Here is a 27,685-nt window from a genome sequence, read left to right as displayed (position 1 = left end):
GTGTGTAGTGGTCAGAGAGATGTGTCTGGTTGTAGTGTGTAGTGGTCAGAGAGATGTGTCTGGTTGTAGTGTGTAGTGGTCAGAGAGGTGTGTCTGGTTGTAGTGTGTAGTGGTCAGAGAGATGTGTCTGGTTGTAGTGTGTAGTGGTCAGAGAGATGTGTCTGGTTGTAGTGTGTAGTGGTCAGAGAGATGTGTCTGGTTGTAGTGTGTAGTGGTCAGAGAGATGTGTCTGGCTGTAGTGTGTAGTGGTCAGAGAGATGTGTCTGGCTGTAGTGTGTAGTGGTCAGAGAGATGTGTCTGGCTGTAGTGTGTAGTGGTCAGAGAGATGTGTCTGGCTGTAGTGTGTAGTGGTCAGAGAGATGTGTCTGGCTGTAGTGTGTAGTGGTCAGAGAGATGTGTCTGGCTGTAGTGTGTAGTGGTCAGAGAGATGTGTCTGGCTGTAGTGTGTAGTGGTCAGAGAGATGTCTGGTTGTAGTGTGTAGTGGTCAGAGAGATGTGTCTGGTTGTAGTGTGTAGTGGTCAGAGAGATGTGTCTGGTTGTAGTGTGTAGTGGTCAGAGAGATGTGTCTGGCTGTAGTGTGTAGTGGTCAGAGAGATGTGTCTGGTTGTAGTGTGTAGTGGTCAGAGAGATGTGTCTGGTTGTAGTGTGTAGTGGTCAGAGATGTGTCTGGTTGTAGTGTGTAGTGGTCAGAGAGATGTGTCTGGTTGTAGTGTGTAGTGGTCAGAGAGATGTGTCTGGCTGTAGTGTGTAGTGGTCAGAGATGTGTCTGGTTGTAGTGTGTAGTGGTCAGAGAGATGTGTCTGGTTGTAGTGTGTAGTGGTCAGAGAGATGTGTCTGGCTGTAGTGTGTAGTGGTCAGAGAGATGTGTCTGGTTGTAGTGTGTAGTGGTCAGAGAGATGTGTCTGGTTGTAGTGTGTAGTGGTCAGAGAGATGTGTCTGGTTGTAGTGTGTAGTGGTCAGAGAGATGTGTCTGGTTGTAGTGTGTAGTGGTCAGAGAGATGTGTCTGGTTGTAGTGTGTAGTGGTCAGAGAGATGTGTCTGGTTGTAGTGTGTAGTGGTCAGAGAGATGTGTCTGGCTGTAGTGGTCAGAGAGATGTGTCTGGTTGTAGTGTGTAGTGGTCAGAGAGATGTGTCTGGTTGTAGTGTGTAGTGGTCAGAGATGTGTCTGGTTGTAGTGTGTAGTGGTCAGAGAGATGTGTCTGGTTGTAGTGTGTAGTTGTCAGAGATGTGTCTGGCTGTAGTGTGTAGTGGTCAGAGAGATGTGTCTGGTTGTAGTGGTCAGAGAGATGTGTCTGGTTGTAGTGTGTAGTGGTCAGAGAGATGTGTCTGGTTGTAGTGTGTAGTGGTCAGAGAGATGTGTCTGGCTGTAGTGTGTAGTGGTCAGAGAGATGTCTGGTTGTAGTGTGTAGTGGTCAGAGAGATGTGTCTGGTTGTAGTGTGTAGTGGTCAGAGAGATGTGTCTGGCTGTAGTGGTCAGAGATGTGTCTGGTTGTAGTGTGTAGTGGTCAGAGAGGTGTGGCTGTAGGATCTCGTCCTGAATTATTACAATGACATCATCCAGACACCAGGTGGCAGAATATAAAGTATTCACATATCAATTTCCCCTCACTAAACGTAATCTTTGGTGGTTTTGACACAATTTGGACAGACATCTCATTCCAACTGATGACGACCGCATGCATCAATATGACACTGAGTGGACAAAACATTAGGAACACCTGCTCTTTCCATGACATAGACTGACCAAGTGAATCCAGGTGAAAGATATGATCCCTTATTGATGTCACTTGTTAAATCCACTTCAATCAGTGTAGATGAAGGGGAGGTGACAGGTTAAAGAAGGATTTTTAAGCCTTGAGACAATGGAGACATGGATTGTGTATGAGTGCCATTCAGAGGGTGAATGGGCAAGACAAAAGATTTAAGTGACCTTGACCGGGGTATGATAGTAGGTGGCAGGCGCACCGGTTTAAGTGTGTCAAGAACTGCAAAGCTGCTGGGTTTTTCACACTCTACAGTTTCCTGTGTGTAACAAGAATGGTCCACCACCCAAAGGACATCCAGCCAACTTGACACAACTGTGGGAAGCATTGGAGTCAACATGGGCCAGCATCCCTGTGGAACGCTTTCAACACCTTGTTCATGCCCCCACAAATTGAGGTCGTTCTGAGGGCAAAAGGGGCTGCAACTCGACATTAGGAAGGTGTCCTTAATGTTTTGCACGCTCAGTGTATATCTGATGTCTATCACCCTTTTCAACAAAAAAAGGTACCTCATTTAAGAACTGCCGTTTTTTTTGTTGCCATATCACGAGATTAACTTCTGAACGCTTTAAAAAAGGTACAGTAATACGAGAGTCCTTAACGGCACCCTATTCCCTATTTAGTGCACTATAAAAAAAGAGAATAGGGCGCCATAAGACATGAATAAGAACACACAATTCTCAATGACGTACAGACACAGATCAACACACTCTGACGTCTAGGTTCACAGCCTGCGTCCCAAATGGAACCCTAGTCCTTTATATTAGGGCACTACTTTTGCCCAGGCCCCCATAGGGACAGTTGCATGACCAGGGATCGTCACAGGGGCCCCTTGGTTCAAAAGTAGTGCACTATATAGGGAATAGGGTGTGATTTGGGACGCCTACACAGGGTCACACCAAGTCTGCTGCACAACTAACAGGACGAAGTCAATCATGAGAAGAAAACGGCAGAACGACATCATAAAGGTAAGTTAAGTCAACCCTGCTTCAGGTACTGTATTTAGTGCAAAGCTGCAGTTTAGTTCGGACAAGATATTGTTCAGTAGCATACTGAAGAAACTGAGGGTTCAAACCAAAACGACGCCTCTACGAGAGAGGGAGGAGCTATAATCCATTCACTGACACGGCTATAGTCATACACAACCACACACAAACACAAAACCACACACACACACACACACACACACACACACACACACACACACACACACACACACACACACACACACAGAAATATACGAGTCAATACAGGCGCTGTTAAGTAGTAATCAACATGGTGTGTCGTCATGCCGTTCACACTTCAGAGAGACAGAACGATGTAAAACTCTTCTAACTAAAACAAAAGGAGAGAAAAGTGCACTCATCTATTCCCTGATTAAACGTCTAGCATTCCTGCTCCAGAATGACAAATCTTAATATAAATGTTGGAACACCTCTAAGCGATCTGGAACATGAGTTAAGAGGGTTCCACTAACCCTTAATGCTGCAGCTGGGTTATTGGTTGTTCCTGAAGAGCTACCTTCCTGTAGGTTCACACCAACCCCAATTTCAGCTTATGAATCAGCTATTATTATTATTATTATTAGCATCAGGTGTGCTAGGTTAGGGTCAAACCTACAGGACGGTAGCTCTCCGGGAACAGGCTTGGAGAGCCCTGATGCGTGATGATACCCTCTGAGGGTCTGGAGCGGCTTGGTTAAACTGCGAGGAGTGAAGGCGAGGCTGGTTTTGTTCCTCCAACGCTCAGTGTTTCTCATGTCTCGCAGCGCATCTGCAGCGGTGCAGCTCGGGTTGACAGATCAGAAACAGGAAGGGGTTGTACTTGCACAGGAAGCAGGAAGTCAGAGGAGCGAGTTCAGTTCATTATTGGTTGCGTCCGAAATGGAACCCTATTCCCTATATATAGTGCACTACTTTAGACCAGAGCCCTATAGAACCCTATTCCCTATATATAGTGCACTACTTTTGACTAGAGCCTGCATAGAGCAACAGTAGTGCACTGAGTAGAGAATAGGGTGCTGTTTCAGATGCAGCCAGTCAGTGTGGGCTACTGGGCCATGCTGTTGAGGCTGCTGTTTGATCCTCCCAGGCCGTTCTCAGTCTTCTGGAAACTCTTGACTGCACTGGGGACCTGCATGCCTGTACTGAGGCTCAGTCCTCCACACCATACCTGGAACACAACACAACACACATTGTAAGAACACCATCATCATCACTGAGGGAGATATAAGACACATGCTGTTCGCTGCTCTGGCACCCCAATGGTGGAACAAGCTCCCTCACGACGCCAGGACAGCGGAGTCAATCACCACCTTCCGGAGACACCTGAAACTTCACCTCTTTAAGGAATACCTGGGATAGGATAAAGTAATCCTTCTAACCCCCCCCCCCCTACAAAAAAATTATATATATATATGATGCACTATTGTAAAGTGGTTGTTCCACTGGATATCATAAGGTGAATGCACCAATTTGTAAGTAGCTCTGGATAAGAGCGTCTGCTAAGTGACGTAAATGTAACATGCTAGGAAACTGCTTCCACTTTATGGCAACATGAACAGGGCTATGGACTGAGCGCAGGCTTCAACAAGGATTCCTCCTTCCTGGTAGACCAAGGAAGCCACTTGACTGAACACTGAAAAAGTGATGCCTACGCATATCCAGTAGATTTCACAGGTATGTAGAATAACACGTGAAGAGAATGTGAGGTACCCTCACAGTCAAAATCAAGCTTTATTAATATAGAACATTTCAGACATGAAAGCAACGCGCTTCACAGGAAAAAACTAAGAAAACAAAGAAAATAAACATAAATATTTACTACGCAACCAACATAAGATAAAATCAAAATAATAACTGAAAGACAAAAAAGAAAAACACCATAAAGAAAACCAAAAGGTGTTTTAACATCTCTTTAAAAACAGTTTCGGTCCCCCTCAGGTTCTCTGGCAGGCTATTCCAGAGGCTGGGGGCATAGTAACTAAAGGCTGGGGGGGCATAGTAACTAAAGGCTGGGGGCCCATAGTAACTAAAGGCTGGGGGCCCATAGTAACTAAAGGCTGGGGGCCCATAGTAACTAAAGGCTGGGGGCATAGTAACTAAAGGCTGGGGGCATAGTAACTAAAGGCTGGGGGCCCATAGTAACTAAAGGCTGGGGGCATAGTAACTAAAGGCTGGGGGCATAGTAACTAAAGGCTGGGGGCCCATAGTAACTAAAGGCTGGGGGCATAGTAACTAAAGGCTGGGGGCATAGTAACTAAAGGCTGGGGGCCCATAGTAACTAAAGGCTGGGGGCATAGTAACTAAAGACTGGGGGCCCATAGTAACTAAAGGCTGGGCCCATAGTAACTAAAGGCTGGGGGCCCATAGTAACTAAAGGCTGGGGGCCCATAGTAACTAAAGGCTGGGGGCATAGTAACTAAAGGCTGGGGGCATAGTAACTAAAGGCTGGGGGCATAGAAACTAAAGACTGGGGGCATAGTAACTAAAGGCTGGGGGCCCATAGTAACTAAAGGCTGGGGGCATAGTAACTAAAGGCTGGGGGCATAGTAACTAAAGGCTGGGGGCCCATAGTAACTAAAGGCTGGGGGCCCATAGTAACTAAAGGCTAGGGGCCCATAGTAACTAAAGGCTGGGGGCATAGTAACTAAAGGCTGGGGGCCCATAGTAACTAAAGGCTGGGGGCCCATAGTAACTAAAGGCTGGGGGCCCATAGTAACTAAAGGCTGGGGGCCCATAGTAACTAAAGGCTGGGGGCATAGTAACTAAAGGCTGGGGGCCCATAGTAACTAAAGGCTGGGGGCCCATAGTAACTAAAGGCTGGGGGCATAGTAACTAAAGGCTGGGGGCCCATAGTAACTAAAGGCTGGGGGCCCATAGTAACTAAAGGCTGGGGGCATAGTAACTAAAGGCTGGGGGCCCATAGTAACTAAAGGCTGGGGGCCCATAGTAACTAAAGGCTGGGGGCCCATAGTAACTAAAGGCTGGGGGCATAGTAACTAAAGGCTGGGGGCCCATAGTAACTAAAGGCTGGGGGCATAGTAACTAAAGGCTGGGGGCCCATAGTAACTAAAGGCTGGGGGCATAGTAACTAAAGGCTGGGGGCCCATAGTAACTAAAGGCTGGGCCCATAGTAACTAAAGGCTGGGGGCCCATAGTAACTAAAGGCTGGGGACATAGTAACTAAAGGCTGGGGGCATAGTAACTAAAGGCTGGGGACATAGTAACTAAAGGCTGGGGGCCCATAGTAACTAAAGGCTGGGGGCATAGTAACTAAAGGCTGGGGGCATAGTAACTAAAGGCTGGGGGCATAGTAACTAAAGGCTGGGGGCCCATAGTAACTAAAGGCTGGGGGCCCATAGTAACTAAAGGCTGGGGGCCCATAGTAACTAAAGGCTGGGGCCCATAGTAACTAAAGGCTGGGGGCCCATAGTAACTAAAGTCTGGGGGACATAGTAACTAAAGGCTGGGGACATAGTAACTAAAGGCTGGGGGCCCATAGTAACTAAAGGCTGGGGGCCCATAGTAACTAAAGGCTGGGGCGCATAGTAACTAAAGGCTGGGGGCCCATAGTAACTAAAGGCTGGGGGCCCATAGTAACTAAAGGCTGGGGGCCCATAGTAACTAAAGGCTGGGGGCCCATAGTAACTAAAGGCTGGGGGCCCATAGTAACTAAAGGCTGGGGGCCCATAGTAACTAAAGGCTGGGGGCCCATAGTAACTAAAGGCTGGGGGCCCATAGTAACTAAAGGCTGGGGGCCCATAGTAACTAAAGGCTGGGGGCCCATAGTAACTAAAGGCTGGGGGCCCATAGTAACTAAAGGCTGGGGGCCATAGTAACTAAAGGCTGGGGGCCCATAGTAACTAAAGGCTGGGGGCCCATAGTAACTAAAGGCTGGGGGCCCATAGTAACTAAAGGCTGGGGGCATAGTAACTAAAGGCTGGGGGCCCATAGTAACTAAAGGCTGGGGGCCCATAGTAACTAAAGGCTGGGGCCATAGTAACTAAAGGCTGGGGGCATAGTAACTAAAGGCTGGGGGCCATAGTAACTAAAGGCTGGGGGCATAGTAACTAAAGGCTGGGGGCATAGTAACTAAAGGCTGGGGGCATAGTAACTAAAGGCTGGGGGCCCATAGTAACTAAAGGCTGGGGGCCCATAGTAACTAAAGACTGGGGGCCCATAGTAACTAAAGGCTGGGGGCCCATAGTAACTAAAGGCTGGGGGCCCATAGTAACTAAAGGCTGGGGGCCCATAGTAACTAAAGGCTGGGGGCCCATAGTAACTAAAGGCTGGGGGCCCATAGTAACTAAAGGCTGGGGGCCCATAGTAACTAAAGGCTGGGGGCCCATAGTAACTAAAGCCTGGGGGCCCATAGTAACTAAAGGCTGGGGGCCCATAGTAACTAAAGGCTGGGGCCATAGTAACTAAAGGCTGGGGGCCCATAGTAACTAAAGGCTGGGGGCATAGTAACTAAAGGCTGGGGGCCCATAGTAACTAAAGGCTGGGGGCCCATAGTAACTAAAGGCTGGGGCCATAGTAACTAAAGGCTGGGGGCCCATAGTAACTAAAGTCTGGGGCCATAGTAACTAAAGGCTGGGGGCCCATAGTAACTAAAGGCTGGGGGCCCATAGTAACTAAAGGCTGGGGGCATAGTAACTAAAGGCTGGGGGCCCATAGTAACTAAAGGCTGGGGGCATAGTAACTAAAGGCTGGGGGCATAGAAACTAAAGACTGGGGGCATAGTAACTAAAGGCTGGGGGCCCATAGTAACTAAAGGCTGGGGGCATAGTAACTAAAGGCTGGGGGCATAGTAACTAAAGGCTGGGGGCCCATAATAACTAAAGGCTGGGGGCCATAGTAACTAAAGGCTGGGGCCATAGTAACTAAAGGCTGGGGGCATAGTAACTAAAGGCTGGGGGCCCATAGTAACTAAAGGCTGGGGGCCCATAGTAACTAAAGGCTGGGGGCCCATAGTAACTAAAGGCATTATTAAAAGGTTAATTCAAAATATCCATAGTGTATCCACAGCGCATTCATGTCATGCTATGCAAGGACTAAATATTTATCCTAATGGATGCATCATTACCAAGACAGCGTAGTGTCATCATTATGGCTGTTCTCAAAATGTGTGCTTCTGTTATACCAGTGTTAGTGAATATGCCAAAAGGCCAAATCACATGCTATATATGATGCTCATATATAGCCTGCACCGGCCCCATTTCCCCCACCGGTCGGTACAGTACCAGTCAACAGTTTGGTAACACCTACCCATTTCAGGGTTTTTCCCCTTTACTTTTACTATTTTCTACATTGTAGCAAAATTGTGAAGACATCAAAACTATGAAATAACACATATGGTATCATGTAGTAACCAAAAAAAAAAGTGTTCAAATAAATCAAAATAAATGTTGTATTTGAGATTTTTCAAAGTAGCCACCCTCTTGCCTTGATGACAGCTTTGAACACTCTTGGCATTCTCTCAACCAGCTTGATGAGGAATGCTTTTCCAACAGTCTTGAGGGAATTCCCACATATGCTGAGCACTTGTTGGCTGCTTTTCCTTCACTCTGCGGTTCAACTCATCCCAAACCATCTCAATTATTTCATAGTTTTAATGTCTTCACTATTGTTCTACAATGTAGAAAATAATAAAAAAAATAAAGAAAAACCCTTGAATGAGTCGTTGTGTCCAAACTGTTGACTGGTACTGTGTGTGTATAGTACCAGTCATTAAAGATTAAAAAACAGGTCGCTAGGTTTAGGCAAGGCCATAAGCAAATAGGTAAACGGGGATAGGACTAAAGAGTTAATCAGGGTAAACTGGGATAGGACTAAAGAGTTAATCAGGGTAAACGGGGATAGGACTAAAGAGTTAATCAGGGTAAACTGGGATAGGACTAAAGAGTTAATCAGGGTAAACTGGGATAGGACTAAAGAGTTAATCAGGGTAAACTGGGATAGGACTAAAGAGTTAATCAGGGTAAACTGGGATAGAACTAAAGAGTTCTCTAACTTATTCTGAGTCTCTATAGTAAAGTTTATATTGCTATCCTCCTGTACTGATAATTTCCTTCGTTAATATGGACTCTTTTGATCTAAATTGCTTTTGTTTTATAGAGGAGTCCTGAATTGCATGGCCTCTAAGGGCACATTTAAACGTGTCCCATTCAATAAGGGGATCTGCTGTACCTGTGTTATGTCTGAAAAAGTCAGTTATAAATTCTTCTGTCCTAGTTCTAAACAAGTTGTCATCCAATAGGCTTTGATTACATTTCCAATATCCTCGCCCACGTGGAAATGCCGTAAGAGTAATGGATATACCGATTATTCCATGGTCCGACCGCATTCTGTCCCCTATCCGACCGCATTCTGTCCCCTATCCGACCGCATTCTGTCCCCTATCCGACCGCATTCTGTCCCCTATCCGACCGCATTCTGTCCCCTATCCGACCGCATTCTGTCCCCTATCCGACCGCATTCTGTCCCCTATCCGACCGCATTCTGTCCCCTATCAACACTTTTTTAACTTTTGGTGCCAGAGAGAATGGCATAAGAAAGTAGTCAAGACGACTAGCTTGACTGAGCCTCCTCCATGTATATCTCACTAGGTCAGGGTATTAAACCTCCTCCATGTATATCTCACTAGGTCAGGATATTAAACCTCCATGTATATCTCACTAGGTCAGGATATTAAACCTCCTCCATGTATATCTCACTAGGTCAGGATATTAAACCTCCTCCATGTATATCTCACTAGGTCAGGATATTAAACCTCCTCCATGTATATCTCACTAGGTCAGGATATTAAACCTCCATGTATATCTCACTAGGTCAGGATATTAAACCTCCATGTATATCTCACTAGATCAGGATATTAAACCTCCTCCATGTATATCTCACTAGGTCAGGATATTAAACCTCCTCCATGTATATCTCACTAGGTCAGGATATTAAACCTCCTCCATGTATATCTCACAAGGTCAGGGTATTAAACCTCCATGTATATCTCACTAGGTCAGGATATTAAACCTCCTCCATGTATATCTCACTAGGTCAGGATATTAAACCTCCATGTATATCTCACTAGGTCAGGATATTAAACCTCCTCCATGTATATCTCACTAGGTCAGGATATTAAACCTCCTCCATGTATATCTCACTAGGTCAGGATATTAAACCTCCTCCATGTATATCTCACAAGGTCAGGGTATTAAACCTCCATGTATATCTCACTAGGTCAGGATATTAAACCTCCTCCATGTATATCTCACTAGGTCAGGATATTAAACCTCCTCCATGTATATCTCACTAGGTCAGGATATTAAACCTCCTCCATGTATATCTCACTAGGTCAGGGTATTAAACCTCCTCCATGTATATCTCACTAGGTCAGGATATTAAACCTCCTCCATGTATATCTCACTAGGTCAGGATATTAAACCTCCTCCATGTATATCTCACTAGGTCAGGGTATTAAACCTCCTCCATGTATATCTCACTAGGTCAGGATATTAAACCTCCATGTATATCCCACTAGGTCAGGATATTAAACCTCCTCCATGTATATCTCACTAGGTCAGGATATTAAACCTCCTCCATGTATATCTCACTAGGTCAGGATATTAAACCTCCGCCATGCATATCTCACTAGGTCAGGATATTAAACCTCTTCCATGTATATCTCACTAGGTCAGGATATTAAACCTCCTCCATGTATATCTCACTAGGTCAGGGTATTAAACCTCCTCCATGTATATCTCACTAGGTCAGGATATTAAACCTCCTCCATGTATATCTCACTAGGTCAGGATATTAAACCTCCTCCATGTATATCTCACTAGGTCAGGATATTAAACCTCCTCCATGTATATCTCACTAGGTCAGGATATTAAACCTCCATGTATATCTCACTAGGTCAGGATATTAAACCTCCTCCATGTATATCTCACTAGGTCAGGATATTAAACCTCCTCCATGTATATCTCACTAGGTCAGGATATTAAACCTCCTCCATGTATATCTCACTAGGTCAGGATATTAAACCTCCTCCATGTATATCTCACTAGGTCAGGATATTAAACCTCCTCCATGTATATCTCACTAGGTCAGGATATTAAACCTCCTCCATGTATATCTCACTAGGTCAGGATATTAAACCTCCTCCATGTATATCTCACTAGGTCAGGATATTAAACCTCCATGTATATCTCACTAGGTCAGGATATTAAACCTCCTCCATGTATATCTCACTAGGTCAGGATATTAAACCTCCTCCATGTATATCTCACTAGGTCAGGATATTAAACCTCCTCCATGTATATCTCACTAGGTCAGGATATTAAACCTCCTCCATGTATATCTCACTAGGTCAGGATATTAAACCTCCATGTATATCCCACTAGGTCAGGATATTAAACCTCCTCCATGTATATCTCACTAGGTCAGGATATTAAACCTCCTCCATGTATATCTCACTAGGTCAGGATATTAAACCTCCTCCATGTATATCTCACTAGGTCAGGATATTAAACCTCCTCCATGTATATCTCACTAGGTCAGGATATTAAACCTCCATGTATATCTCACTAGGTCAGGATATTAAACCTCCTCCATGTATATCTCACTAGGTCAGGATATTAAACCTCCTCCATGTATATCTCACTAGGTCAGGATATTAAACCTCCTCCATGTATATCTCACTAGGTCAGGATATTAAACCTCCATGTATATCCCACTAGGTCAGGATATTAAACCTCCTCCATGTATATCTCACTAGGTCAGGATATTAAACCTCCTCCATGTATATCTCACTAGGTCAGGGTTGCCTTCCCTGTAGCTCAGTTGGTAGAGCATGGTGTTTGCAACACCAGGGTTGTGGGTTCGATTCCCACGGGGGGCCAGCACAGAAAAAAAAAAAAATGTATGAAATTGTATGAAATGTATGCATTCACTACTGTAAGTCGCTCTGGATAAGAGCGTCTGCTAAATGACTAAAATGTAAATGTAAAATGGGTATTAAACCTCCTCCATGTATATCTCACTAGGTCAGGGTATTTAAGAATCACTTCCGGGTGACACCCTAGACTTCTTCTGGTTTCTTAGTAGATATTTTTAAATGTACAAAATGTACACTTTCAGTCATGAAATAGTGAACAAAAAGGTTAACTAAATGTTTAATTCAGGGTTTTTTTAATGATTTTTTTGAGAAGCGAGAGGTCACCGGGAAGTGCCATTTCATTGACCTCTAACACACTCCTCCGGGTGCTGTGCAATCAAAATGAAATGAACATTGTGATGTTTCTGTCTCTTAATCTGTCCTGTTGTCAATGGTTCGTAATACGCAAAAGTACAATGTAAGGTCTTAAATAGTGAGATAGATACCACTGTTAACTAAATGTTTAAAGGGGTCTTATGATTATTTTTGCAACATTTATTGACCGAGTTGGAAATCGTGTCGACAGAGTACCACAGTATGAGTCATAATACCCATAACACCTTGCAGTCAAACAAGGAAATGGTACCAATCCCTTTTCCCACCATTCATTTTCCTCCATAGGGGATTTTCTAGAAACACTTTAAATAAAGGACTGTGTTTTGTGTAGTGTTACCCTTGGCGTGACGTTTTGATAACCGTGTAAATCGCTCTCGGACAAGGTGACTTTTATCAATATATTCGCCTGCATTTACCCCCAAACAAATGAAATGCTAATTAGCTGCTAATGTGGCTATCATAAAAATAACTACAAATATCATGATGATCTGGATGAGACTGCTGAATCCAGGCAAAGGTACGAATCTTTGGATTAACTATCTAATGTTAGCTAAATAAAGTCATGAATAAATTGGCTGTTAGCAAAGGTAGCCAGCTAGAGATGACATGCAGGAGCATGCTGGGATTTGTAGTCTTGCATGATGTTCACTTTGATGCTAAGTAGCAATTTTTGAATCTCAGAGTAAATAGAGTTGAATATATTGATAAGTCAGCTTGTCGAAGAGAGATTTACATGGTTATCAATACATCACACCTGGGAGAGAGATTTACATGGTTATCAATACATCACACCTGGGAGAGAGATTTACATGGTTATCAATACATCACACCAGGGAGAGATTTACATGGTTATCAATACATCACACCAGGGAGAGATTTACATGGTTATAAATACATCACACCAGGGAGAGATTTACATGGTTATCAATACATCACACCAGGGACAGATTAACATGGTTATCAATACATCACACCAGGGAGAGATTTACATGGTTATCAATACATCACACCAGGGAGAGATTTACATGGTTATCAATACATCACACCTGGGTAAGCCTAGACGAAACACAGCCCTTACTGTTTCTACAAATCCCCCAAGGGAAAAACGGTTGGAACCATTTCCCTGTTTGACCGCTAGGTTTTATGGGTATTATGATAGCTCCACTGTGGGGCTCAATAGCCAGCGGCTTAGCTAGCTGCTAGCTGTTAGCTAGCTGCATTAGTGAAAAGGGGGGAAATGCTAGTTAGCTTTACCACCCTGTGTTAGTATGTTTTACTCACTAAAATAGTTATTGCCAGCTATTCTGAAATGAATAATTCAAATTTGAATATATTGAATATGAATTTTTGTTAAATCTATTCAAGAAGTCAACATGTCAATAGTCTGTTGACCATCTTGGGTCCAATAGATTTATGTGCTACATCTGGAAAAACAAAATCAAAATGTTTCCTTTCATATTCTGTGTTTGTGTTCTTTTTGGTAAGTGAAGTATGTTTATAAATGCTTTAAAAAAACAAAATGGGGAAAATAGAAAATGACAGCACATTGACTGCAGATGTTGGCTGGTGTTATATTTCAGTGGTAAACTGCACAGTTAATTACCATGAAATGTGCTTAGCTATAAAACACTTTATGAATGGAAAAATAGATTAGACTCTACATTGACTCCTCGTGCTCCTAGATATTAGTGCCGCTTTTGATACCATCGATCACCACATTCTTTTGGAGAGATTGGAAACCCAAATTGGTCTACATGGACAAGTTCTGGCCTGGTTTAGATCTTATCTGTCGGAAAGATATCAGTTTGTCTCTGTGAATGGTTTGTCCTCGGACAAATCAATTGTACATTTCGGTGTTCCTCAAGGTTCCGTTTTAGGACCACTATTGTTGTCACTATATATTTTACCTCTTGGGGATGTCATTCGAAAACATAATGTTAAATTTCACTGCTATGCGGACGACACACAGCTGTACATTTCAATGAAACATGGTGAAGCCCCAAAATTGCCCTCGCTAGAAGCCTGTGTTTCAGACATAAAGAAGTGGATGGCTGCAAACTTTCTACTTTTAAACTCGGACAAAACAGAGATGCTTGTTCTAGGTCCCAAGAAACAAAGAGATCTTCTGTTGAATCTGAAAATTAATCTGGATGGTTGTACAGTCGTCTCAAATAAAACTGAAGGACCTCGGCGTTACTCTGGACCCTGATCTCTCTTTTGAAGAACATATCAAGACTGTTTCAAGGACAGCTTTTTTCCATCTACGTAACATTGCAAAAATCAGAAACTTTCTGTCCAAAAATGACGCAGAAAAATTAATCCATGCTTTTGTTACTTCTAGGCTGGACTACTGCAATGCTCTACTTTCCGGCTACCCGAATAAAGCACTAAACAAACTTCAGTTAGTGCTAAATACGGCTGCTAGAATCCTGACTAGAACCAAAAAATTTGATCATATTACTCCAGTCCTAGCCTCCCTACACTGGCTTCCTGTTAAGGCAAGGGCTGATTTCAAGGTTTTACTGCTAACCTACAAAGCATTACATGGGCTTGCTCCTACCTATCTTTCCGATTTGGTCCTGCCGTACATACCTACACGTACGCTACGGTCACAAGATGCAGGCCTCCTAATTGTCCCTAGAATTTCTAAGCAAACAGCTGGAGGCAGGGCTTTCTCCTATAGAGCTCAATTTTTATGGAATGGTCTGCCTACCAATGTGAGAGACGCAGACTCAGTCTCAACCTTTAAGTCTTTACTGAAGACTTATCTCTTCAGTAGGTCCTATGATTAAGTATAGTCTGGCCCAGGAGTGTGAAGGTGAACGGAAAGGCTGGAGCAACGAACCGCCCTTGCTGTCTCTGCCTTGCCGGTTCCCCTCTTTCCACTGGGATTCTCTGCCTCTAACTCTTTTACAGGGGCTGAGTCACTGGCTTACTGGTGTTCTTCCATGCTGTCCATGGGAGGGGTGCGTCACTTGAGTGGGTTGAGTCACTGACGTGGTCTTCCTGTCTGGGTTGGCGCCCCCCCTTGGGTTGTGCCATGGCGGAGATCGTTGTGGGCTATTCTCGGCCTTGTCTTAGGACGGTAAGTTGGTGGTTGGAGACATCCCTCTAGTGGTGTGGGGGCTGTGCTTTGGCAAAGTGGGTGGGGTTATATCCTGCCTGTTTGGCCCTGTCTGGGGGTATCATCGGATGGGGCCACAGTGTCTTCTGATCCCTCCTGTCTCAGCCTCCAGTATTTATGCTGCAATAGTTTATGTGTCGGGGGGCTAGGGTCAGTCTGTTACATCTGGAGTATTTCTCTTGTCTTATCCGGTGTCCTGTGTGAATTTAAATATGCTCTCTCTAATTCTCTCTTTCTCTCTTTCTGTCTTTCTCTCGGAGGACCTGAGCCCTAGGACCATGCCTCAGGACTACCTGGTATGATGACTCCTTGCTGTCCCCAGTCCACCTGGCCGTGCTGCTGCTCCAGTTTCAACTGTTCTGCCTGCGGCTATGGAACCCTGACCTGTTCACCGGACGTGCTTGTTGCACCCTCGACAACTACTATGATTATTATTATTTGACCATGCTGGTCATTTATGAACATTTTAACATCTTGACCATGTTCTGTTATAATATCCACCCAGCACAGCCAGAAGAGGACTGGCCACCCCTCATAGCCTGGTTCCTCTCTAGGTTTCTTCCTAGGTTCTGGCCTTTCTAGGGAGTTTTTCCTAGCCACCGTGCTTCTACACCTGCATTGCTTGCTGTTTGGGGTTTTAGGCTGGGTTTCTGTACAGCACTTTGAGATATCAGCTGATGTACTTAGGGCTATATAAATACATTTGATTTGATTTGACTGCATAGAATTTATACATAGATCTTTCATGTGTGCGTTATAGACCAATATGAACAACTTAACTGTGATATGGAGGAGGGTTTGTAAATTAGTTATGAAAGAGTTATAATATGAACCCCGACTACCCGATTTGATCCGTAAAATTGACCCGGAGGATTCAACCCTGTGGGGATCTTCATTCACCATTGACCTCAGCGAGAAGAAGACAGTAACTCGAGGACCTATACTGAACGGTAAGGGAAATGAGGCTGATACAGGCTATATATATAAGCATAATTTCAAAACGTGGTTTGGCTTTATGGCATATATATTTTTATTTTACCTTTATTTAACTACGCAAGTCAGTTAAGAACAAATTCTTATTTTCAATGACGGCCCTAGGAATAGTGGATTCACTGCCTTGTTCAGGGACACAATGACAGATTTTTACCTTGTCAGTCCAGGGATTCGATCTAGTAACCTTTCGGTTACTCGTCCAACACTCTAAACACTAGGCTACCTGCCTCCTCTACACTCAAACCACTAGGCTACCTGCCGCCTCTACACTCTAACCACTAGGCTACCTGCCGCCTCTACACTCTAACCACTAGGCTACCTGCCTCCCCTACACTCTAACCACTAGTCTACCTGCCTCTTCTGCACTCTAACCACTAGGCTACCTGCCTCCTCTACACTCTAACCACTAGGCTACCTGCCTCCTCTACACTCAAACCACTAGGCTACCTGCCTCTACACTCTAACCACTAGGCTACCTGCCTCCTCTACTCTAACCACTAGGCTACCTGCCTCCTCTACACTCTAACCACTAGGCTACCTGCCGCCTCTACACTCTAACCACTAGGCTACCTGCCACCTCTACACTCTAACCACTAGGCTACCTGCCTCCTCTACACTCTTACCACTAGACTACCTGCCTCCTCTACACTCTAACCACTAGGCTACCTGCCTCCTCTACACTCTAACCACTAGGCTACCTACCTCCTCTACACTCTAACCACTAGGCTACCTGCCTCCTCTACACTCTAACCACTACACTACCCTGCCTCCTCTACACTCTTACCACTAGACTACCTGCCTCCTCTACACTCTAACCACTAGGCTACCTGCCTCCTCTACACTCTAACCACTAGGCTACCTGCCGCCTCTACACTCTAACCACTAAACTACCTACCTCCTCTCCTCTCCACTCTAACCACTAGGCTACCTGCCGCCTCTACACTAACCACTAGACTACCTGCCTCCTCTACACTCTAACCACTAGGCTACCTGCCTCCTCTACACTCTAACCACTAGGCTACCTGCCTCCTCTACACTCTAACCACTAGGCTACCTGCCTCCGCTACACTCTAACCACTAGGCTACCTGCCTCCTCTACACTCTAACCACTAGGCTACCCTGCCTCCTCTACTCTCTAACCACTAGACTACCTGCCTCCTCTACACTCAAACCACTAGGCTACCTGCCTCCTCTACACTCTAACCACTAGGCTACCTGCCTCCTCTACACTCTAACCACTAGGCTACCTGCCTCTACACTCTAACCACTAGGCTACCTGCCTCCTCTACACTCTAACCACTAGGCTACCTGCCACCTCTACACTCTAACCACTAGGCTACCTGCCACCTCTACACTCTAACCACTAGGCTACCTGCCTCCTCTACACTCTTACCACTAGACTACCTGCCTCCTCTACACTCTAACCACTAGGCTACCTGCCTCCTCTACACTCTAACCACTAGGCTACCTGCCTCCTCTACACTCTAACCACTAGGCTACCTGCCTCCTCTACACTCTAACCACTAGGCTACCTGCCTCCTCTACACTCTAACCACTAGGCTACCTGCCTCCTCTACACTCTAACCACTAGGCTACCTGCCTCCTCTACACTCTAACCACTAGGCTACCTGCCTCCTCTACACTCTAACCACTAGGCTACCTACCTCCTCTACACTCTAACCACTAGGCTACCTGCCTCCTCTACACTCTAACCACTAGGCTACCTGCCTCCTCTACACTCTAACCACTAGGCTACCTGCCACCTCTACACTCTAACCACTAGGCTACCTGCCTCCTCTACACTCTAACCACTAGGCTACCTGCCTCCTCTACACTCTAACCACTAGGCTACCTGCCTCCTCTACACTCAAACCACTAGGCTACCTGCCTCTACACTCTAACCACTAGGCTACCTGCCGCCTCCACACTCTAACCACTAGGCTACCAGCCTCCTCTACACTCTAACCACTAGGCTACCTGCCTCCTCTACACTCTAACCACTACACTACCCTGCCGCCCCTAATTCACCAACACTGGTAATGACAGAAGCACACTTTTGAGAACAGCCAGAATGATGACACACTACTATGGCATTGTAATAATGCATATTTTAAAGAAATACGAGGGCTTTACAGAGACATGACATAAATGCACTAATAATGCTGTTGGGACCTGTTATAACACGTTCGTGAACATAAATTGTTACCTATTGGTGTTACCTACATCTTGATGACAGGACAGGTTCTCTGGTAGAATATACAGCTATGATGGGAGTGTCAGTTAGTCAGTTAGACAAGTGTATCGGCCATGATACCGACAGGACTTACCATGAAGGCCAGTACAACAGGTTGGCTAAACTTACCATGAAGGCCGGTACTACAGGTTGGCTAAACTTACCATGAAGGCCGGTACAACAGGTTGGCTAAACTTACCATGAAGGCCGGTACAACAGGTTGGCTAAACTTACCATGAAGGCCGGTACAACAGGTTGGCTAAACTTACCATGAAGGCCGGTACAACAGGTTGGCTAAACTTACCATGAAGGCCGGTACTACAGGTTGGCTAAACTTACCATGAAGGCCGGTACAACAGGTTGGCTAAACTTACCATGAAGGCCGGTACAACAGGTTGGCTAAACTTACCATGAAGGCCGGTACAACAGGTTGGCTGAACTTACCATGAAGGCCGGTACTACAGGTTGGCTAAACTTACCATGAAGGCCGGTACAACAGGTTGGCTAAACTTACCATGAAGGCCGGTACTACAGGTTGGCTAAACTTACCATGAAGGCCGGTACAACAGGTTGGCTAAACTTACCATGAAGGCCGGTACAACAGGTTGGCTAAACTTACCATGAAGGCCGGTACAACAGGTTGGCTAAACTTACCATGAAGGCCGGTACTACAGGTTGGCTAAACTTACCATGAAGGCCAGTACTACAGGTTGGCTAAACTTACCATGAAGGCCGGTACAACAGGTTGGCTAAATTTAGCCTTGAACGTGTGGATCAACTGCTTGGTTTCAGCGTTGTAGAAGGACAGTTGTCCTGAGGAAGAGAAAACTGTATTTAGACCAAAACAAACTACTGTATCCACTTCACTTGTTCAAGCACAGACAACATCCCAAATGGTAGCCTGTTCCCTACATAGTGCACTACCGCTATAGGCTCTGGTCAAAAGTAGTGTATAGGGAATAGGCCACCTGGTTAAAAGTAGTGTATAGGGTATAGGCCACCGGGTTAAAAGTAGTGTATAGGGTATAGGCCACCTGGTTAAAAGTAGTGTATAGGGTATAGGCCACCTGGTTAAAAGTAGTGCACTATATAAGGAGAAAGCTAACTATTGTACCACTTTACAAGCACAGAGAGAATGATTAAAATAGTCATCTGATCTACTGGGAAGAAGAAAGGCCTTGTTTGTAGTCATCTATTCTACAGTCATTTCCTGGGGGATGGGGGCCCAGTTTGTAGTCATCTAGTCTACAGTCATTTCCTGGGGGATGGGGGCCCAGTTTGTAGTCATCTATTCTACAGTCATTTCCTGGGGGATGGAGGCCCAGTTTGTAGTCATCTATTCTACAGTCATTTCCTGGGGGATGGGGGCCCAGTTTGTAGTCATCTAGTCTACAGTCATTTCCTGGGGGATGGAGGCCCAGTTTGTAGTCATCTATTCTACAGTCATTTCCTGGGGGAAGGAGGCCCAGTTTGTAGTCATCTAGTCTACAGTCATTTCCTGGGGGATGGGGGGCCCAGTTTGTAGTCATCTATTCTACAGTCATTTCCTGGGGGATGGGGGCCCAGTTTGTAGTCATCTATTCTACAGTCATTTCCTGGGGGAAGGAGGCCCAGTTTGTAGTCATCTATTCTACAGTCATTTCCTGGGGGATGGGGGCCCAGTTTGTAGTCATCTAGTCTACAGTCATTTCCTGGGGGATGGAGGCCCAGTTTGTAGTCATCTATTCTACAGTCATTTCCTGGGGGATGGAGGCCCAGTTTGTAGTCATCTAGTCTACAGTCATTTCCTGGGGGATGGAGGCCCAGTTTGTAGTCATCTATTCTACAGTCATTTCCTGGGGGATGGAGGCCCAGTTTGTAGTCATCTATTCTACAGTCATTTCCTGGGGGATGGAGGCCCAGTTTGTAGTCATCTAGTCTACAGTCATTTCCTGGGGGATGGAGGCCCAGTTTGTAGTCATCTATTCTACAGTCATTTCCTGGGGGAAGGAGGCCCAGTTTGTAGTCATCTAGTCTACAGTCATTTCCTGGGGGATGGAGGCCCAGTTTGTAGTCATCTAGTCTACAGTCATTTCCTGGGGGATGGGGGCCCAGTTTGTAGTCATCTAGTCTACAGTCATTTCCTGGGGGATGGAGGCCCAGTTTGTAGTCATCTATTCTACAGTCATTTCCTGGGGGAAGGAGGCCCAGTTTGTAGTCATCTATTCTACAGTCATTTCCTGGGGGATGGGGGCCCAGTTTGTAGTCATCTAGTCTACAGTCATTTCCTGGGGGATGGGGGCCCAGTTTGTAGTAATCTATTCTACAGTCATTTCCTGGGGGATGGGGTCCCAGTTTGTAGTCATCTATTCTACAGTCATTTCCTGGGGGATGGGGGCCCAGTTTGTAGTCATCTAGTCTACAGTCATTTCCTGGGGGATGGGGGCCCAGTTTGTAGTCATCTATTCTACAGTCATTTCCTGGGGGATGGAGGCCCAGTTTGTAGTCATCTATTCTACAGTCATTTCCTAGGGGAAGGAGGCCCAGTTTGTAGTCATCTATTCTACAGTCATTTCCTGGGGGATGGGGGCCCAGTTTGTAGTCATCTATTCTACAGTCATTTCCTGGGGGATGGGGGCCCAGTTTGTAGTCATCTAGTCTACAGTCATTTCCTGGGGGATGGAGGCCCAGTTTGTAGTCATCTAGTCTACAGTCATTTCCTGGGGGATGGAGGCCCAGTTTGTAGTCATCTATTCTACAGTCATTTCCTGGGGGATGGAGGCCCAGTTTGTAGTCATATACTCTACAGTCATTTCCTGGGGGAAGGAGGCCCAGTTTGTAGTCATCTAGTCTACAGTCATTTCCTGGGGGATGGAGGCCCAGTTTGTAGTCATCAACTCTACAGTCATTTCCTGGGGGAAGGAGGCCCAGTTTGTAGTCATCTACTCTACAGTCATTTCCTGGGGGAAGGAGATGGTTGAAATCCAATATGGCGGTATCCAATGGCCTATGCACGGGTCACAGTCACCCAGGGGATATAGTATCCCCTTTCCGGACTGTAAAACACACAACAACCTGTAAATCTAACGATGGTGGACCAACTTGCACCTCAGTTGGTGAAACCGGAAACAACTTACAGTAAGGGATCCAACGGGCTTTACGAGGGTTTAAGGACATGAGAACAAGCAGAGACAAAAAAAAATATATGGTGCAAACTTAAGGTTTTATTTACAAGTGCAGATAGTGAAAGTGACGATATGGTCCAAAAATAACTGGTTGAGTCCAAAAATAACTTTCTGGTATTGCATTTGACAAAAGACAAAAATGTCAAATTAAACAACAATCGCACAAAGTAGGAACCAAACGGAACTAAACATATATACACCCAGAGTAACCTGGCTATGGGTATATATATACCCAGAGTAACCTGGCTATGGGTATATACACCCAGAGTAACCTGGCTATGGGTATATATATACACCCAGAGTAACCTGGCTATGGGTATATATATACACCCAGAGTAACCTGGCTATGGGTATATATATACACCCAGAGTAACCTGGCTATGGGTATATATATATATATATATATATACCCAGAGTAACCTGGCTATGGGTATATATACACCCAGAGTAACCTGGCTATGGGTATATATATACACCCAGAGTAACCTGGCTATGGGTATATATATATACCCAGAGTAACCTGGCTATGGGTATATATATACACCCAGAGTAACCTGGCTATGGGTATATATATACCCAGAGTAACCTGGCTATGGGTATATATATATATACCCAGAGTAACCTGGCTATGGGTATATATACCCAGAGTAACCTGGCTATGGGTATATATACACCCAGAGTAACCTGGCTATGGGTATATATATACCCAGAGTAACCTGGCTATGGGTATATATATATACACCCAGAGTAACCTGGCTATGGGTATATATATATACACCCAGAGTAACCTGGCTATGGGTATATATATATACACCCAGAGTAACCTGGCTATGGGTATATATATATACACCCAGAGTAACCTGGCTATGGGTATATATATACCCAGAGTAACCTGGCTATGGGTATATATATATATATACCCAGAGTAACCTGGCTATGGGTATATATACACCCAGAGTAACCTGGCTATGGCTATATATATACCCAGAGTAACCTGGCTATGGGTATATACACCCAGAGTAACCTGGCTATGGGTATATATATATATATATATACCCAGAGTAACCTGGCTATGGGTATATATATATATACCCAGAGTAACCTGGCTATGGGTATATATACCCAGAGTAACCTGGCTATGGGTATATATATACCCAGAGTAACCTGGCTATGGGTATATATATATACACCCAGAGTAACCTGGCTATGGGTATATATATATACACCCAGAGTAACCTGGCTATGGGTATATATATATACACCCAGAGTAACCTGGCTATGGGTATATATATATACACCCAGAGTAACCTGGCTATGGGTATATATACCCAGAGTAACCTGGCTATGGGTATATATACCCAGAGTAACCTGGCTATGGGTATATATATATATACCCAGAGTAACCTGGCTATGGGTATATATATATACACCCAGAGTAACCTGGCTATGGGTATATATATATACACCCAGAGTAACCTGGCTATGGGTATATATATATACACCCAGAGTAACCTGGCTATGGGTATATATATATATACACCCAGAGTAACCTGGCTATGGGTATATATACACCCAGAGTAACCTGGCTATGGGTATATATATACCCAGAGTAACCTGGCTATGGGTATATATATACCCAGAGTAACCTGGCTATGGGTATATATATACCCAGAGTAACCTGGCTATGGGTATATATATACCCAGAGTAACCTGGCTATGGGTATATATATACCCAGAGTAACCTGGCTATGGGTATATATACCCAGAGTAACCTGGCTATGGGTATATATACCCAGAGTAACCTGGCTATGGGTATATATACCCAGAGTAACCTGGCTATGGGTATATATACCCAGAGTAACCTGGCTATGGGTATATATACCCAGAGTAACCTGGCTATGGGTATATATACCCAGAGTAACCTGGCTATGGGTATATACACCCAGAGTAACCTGGCTATGGGTATATATATATACACCCAGAGTAACCTGGCTATGGGTATATATATATACACCCAGAGTAACCTGGCTATGGGTATATATATATACACCCAGAGTAACCTGGCTATGGGTATATATATACCCAGAGTAACCTGGCTATGGGTATATACACCCAGAGTAACCTGGCTATGGGTATATATACCCAGAGTAACCTGGCTATGGGTATATATACCCAGAGTAACCTGGCTATGGGTATATACACCCAGAGTAACCTGGCTATGGGTATATATATATACACCCAGAGTAACCTGGCTATGAGTATATATATATATACACCCAGAGTAACCTGGCTATGGGTATATATACACCCAGAGTAACCTGGCTATGGGTATATATATACCCAGAGTAACCTGGCTATGGGTATATATATATACACCCAGAGTAACCTGGCTATGGGTATATATATACACCCAGAGTAACCTGGCTATGGGTATATATATATATATATACCCAGAGTAACCTGGCTATGGGTATATATACACCCAGAGTAACCTGGCTATGGGTATATATACACCCAGAGTAACCTGGCTATGGGTATATATACACCCAGAGTAACCTGGCTATGGGTATATATACACCCAGAGTAACCTGGCTATGGGTATATATACACCCAGAGTAACCTGGCTATGGGTATATATATATACACCCAGAGTAACCTGGCTATGGGTATATATATACACCCAGAGTAACCTGGCTATGGGTATATATATATATATACCCAGAGTAACCTGGCTATGGGTATATATACACCCAGAGTAACCTGGCTATGGGTATATATACACCCAGAGTAACCTGGCTATGGGTATATATACACCCAGAGTAACCTGGCAATGGGTATATATACCCAGAGTAACCTGGCTATGGGTATATATATACCCAGAGTAACCTGGCTATGGGTATATATACACCCAGAGTAACCTGGCTATGGGTATATATATATACCCAGAGTAACCAGGCTATGGGTATATATATATATATACACCCAGAGTAACCTGGCTATGGGTATATATATATATATATATATATATATACCCAGAGTAACCTGGCTATGGGTATATATACACCCAGAGTAACCTGGCTATGGGTATATATATACCCAGAGTAACCTGGCTATGGGTATATATATACCCAGAGTAACCTGGCTATGGGTATATATACCCAGAGTAACCTGGCTATGGGTATATATACCCAGAGTAACCTGGCTATGGGTATATATACCCAGAGTAACCTGGCTATGGGTATATATATATATACCCAGAGTAACCTGGCTATGGGTATATATATATATACCCAGAGTAACCTGGCTATGGGTATATATACCCAGAGTAACCTGGCTATGGGTATATATACACCCAGAGTAACCTGGCTATGGGTATATATATATATACCCAGAGTAACCTGGCTATGGGTATATATATATATACCCAGAGTAACCTGGCTATGGGTATATATATATATACCCAGAGTAACCTGGCTATGGGTATATATACACCCAGAGTAACCTGGCTATGGGTATATACACCCAGAGTAACCTGGCTATGGGTATATACACCCAGAGTAACCTGGCTATGGGTATATATATATACACCCAGAGTAACCTGGCTATGGGTATATATATATACACCCAGAGTAACCTGGCTATGGGTATATATATACCCAGAGTAACCTGGCTATGGGTATATACACCCAGAGTAACCTGGCTATGGGTATATATATATACACCCAGAGTAACCTGGCTATGGGTATATATATACCCAGAGTAACCTGGCTATGGGTATATATATACCCAGAGTAACCTGGCTATGGGTATATATACCCAGAGTAACCTGGCTATGGGTATATATACCCAGAGTAACCTGGCTATGGGTATATATATATACACCCAGAGTAACCTGGCTATGGGTATATATATATATACCCAGAGTAACCAGGGTATGGGTATATATATATATATATATATATATATATATATACCCAGAGTAACCTGGCTATGGGTATATATACCCACAGTAACCTGGCTATGGGTATATATATATATACCCAGAGTAACCTGGCTATGGGTATATATACCCAGAGTAACCTGGCTATGGGTATATATACACCCAGAGTAACCTGGCTATGGGTATATATACCCACAGTAACCTGGCTATGGGTATATATATATATACCCAGAGTAACCTGGCTATGGGTATATATATACCCAGAGTAACCTGGCTATGGGTATATATATATATATACCCAGAGTAACCTGGCTATGGGTATATATACCCAGAGTAACCTGGCTATGGGTATATATATATATACCCAGAGTAACCAGGCTATGGGTATATATATATATACCCAGAGTAACCTGGCTATGGGTATATATACCCAGAGTAACCTGGCTATGGGTATATATATATATATATACCCAGAGTAACCTGGCTATGGGTATATATACACCCAGAGTAACCTGGCTATGGGTATATATACCCAGAGTAACCTGGCTATGGGTATATATACACCCAGAGTAACCTGGCTATGGGTATATATACACCCAGAGTAACCTGGCTATGGGTATATATATACCCAGAGTAACCTGGCTATGGGTATATATATACATACCCAGAGTAACCTGGCTATGGGTATATATACCCAGAGTAACCTGGCTATGGGTATATATATATATATACCCAGAGTAACCAGGCTATGGGTATATATATATATATATACCCAGAGTAACCTGGCTATGGGTATATATACCCAGAGTAACCTGGCTATGGGTATATATATATATATATATATACCCAGAGTAACCAGGCTATGGGTATATATATATATATATATATACCCAGAGTAACCTGGCTATGGGTATATATACCCAGAGTAACCTGGCTATGGGTATATATATATATATACCCAGAGTAACCTGGCTATGGGTATATATACACCCAGAGTAACCTAGCTATGGGTAGGTACAACATCCTCCGAGGTGAAACATTAATTTAAAAGATTAGAAATCGCCTTAAAGAAAATGGTGACATATGAAACAAAGTCAAACGTACCAGACTGTGTACATACCAGAGTTAGGGGGGGAAAACACTGTGTACATACCAGAGTTAGGGGGGAAAACACTGTGTACATACCAGAGTTAGGGGGGAAAACACTGTGTACATACCAGAGTTAGGGGGGAAAACACTGTGTACATACCAGAGTTAGGGGGGGAAACACTGTGTACATACCAGAGTTAGGGGGGGAAACACTGTGTACATACCAGAGTTAGGGGGGAAACACTGTGTACATACCAGAGTTAGGGGGGAAACAATGTGTACATACCAGAGTTAGGGGGGGAAACAATGTGTACATACCAGAGTTAGGGGGGAAACACTGTGTACATACCAGAGTTATGGGGGGAAACACTGTGTACATACCAGAGTTATGGGGGGAAACACTGTGTACATACCAGAGTTATGGGGGGAAACAATGTGTACATACCAGAGTTATGGGGGGAAACACTGTGTACATACCAGAGTTGGGGGGAAACAATGTGTACATACCAGAGTTATGGGGGTGAAACACTGTGTACATACCAGAGTTATGGGGGGGAAACAATGTGTACATACCAGAGTTAGGGGGGAAACACTGTGTACATACCAGAGTTAGGGGGGAAACACTGTGTACATACCAGAGTTAGGGGGGGAAACAATGTGTACATACCAGAGTTATGGGGGGGAAACACTGTGTACATACCAGAGTTAGGGGGGGGAAACTGTGTACATACCAGAGTTAGGGGGGGGACTGTGTACATACCAGAGTTAGGGGGGAAACAATGTGTACATACCAGAGTTATGGGGGGAAACACTGTGTACATACCAGAGTTAGGGGGGAAACAATGTGTACATACCAGAGTTATGGGGGGAAACACTGTGTACATACCAGAGTTAGGGGGGGGAACACTGTGTACATACCAGAGTTAGGGGGGAAACACTGTGTACATACCAGAGTTAGGGGGAAACAAACACTGTGTACATACCAGAGTTAGGGGGGGGAAACAATGTGTACATACCAGAGTTATGGGGGGGAAACACTGTGTACATACCAGAGTTAGGGGGGAAACACTGTGTACATACCAGAGTTAGGGGGGAAACACTGTGTA

At 44.4% G+C, this 27,685-nt stretch overlaps 1 protein-coding gene across 5 annotated transcripts in view; it reads right to left on the bottom strand.

Moving 5' to 3' along the window:
• Nucleotides 1–987: 987 nt before the first annotated feature.
• Nucleotides 988–27,685, bottom strand: part of LOC106568556 (FSD1-like protein) — a 125,836-nt gene continuing 99,138 nt past the window's right edge. For all 5 annotated transcript variants that reach the window (XM_045692678.1, XM_045692675.1, XM_045692674.1 and 2 more), the window contains 2 exons: nucleotides 19,111–19,199; nucleotides 988–3,936 (listed from right to left, as the gene is read on the bottom strand). In XM_045692678.1, the coding sequence (XP_045548634.1) occupies nucleotides 3,814–3,936; nucleotides 19,111–19,199 (212 nt within the window). In that variant the 3' untranslated portion in view covers nucleotides 988–3,813. The remainder of the gene's footprint in view (nucleotides 3,937–19,110; nucleotides 19,200–27,685) is intronic.

This window comes from Salmo salar, chromosome ssa13 (genome assembly GCF_905237065.1).
Source record: "Salmo salar chromosome ssa13, Ssal_v3.1, whole genome shotgun sequence".
In the NCBI taxonomy this organism is placed as follows: domain Eukaryota; kingdom Metazoa; phylum Chordata; class Actinopteri; order Salmoniformes; family Salmonidae; genus Salmo; species Salmo salar.
This window is presented reverse-complemented; position numbering and strand designations above follow the sequence as displayed.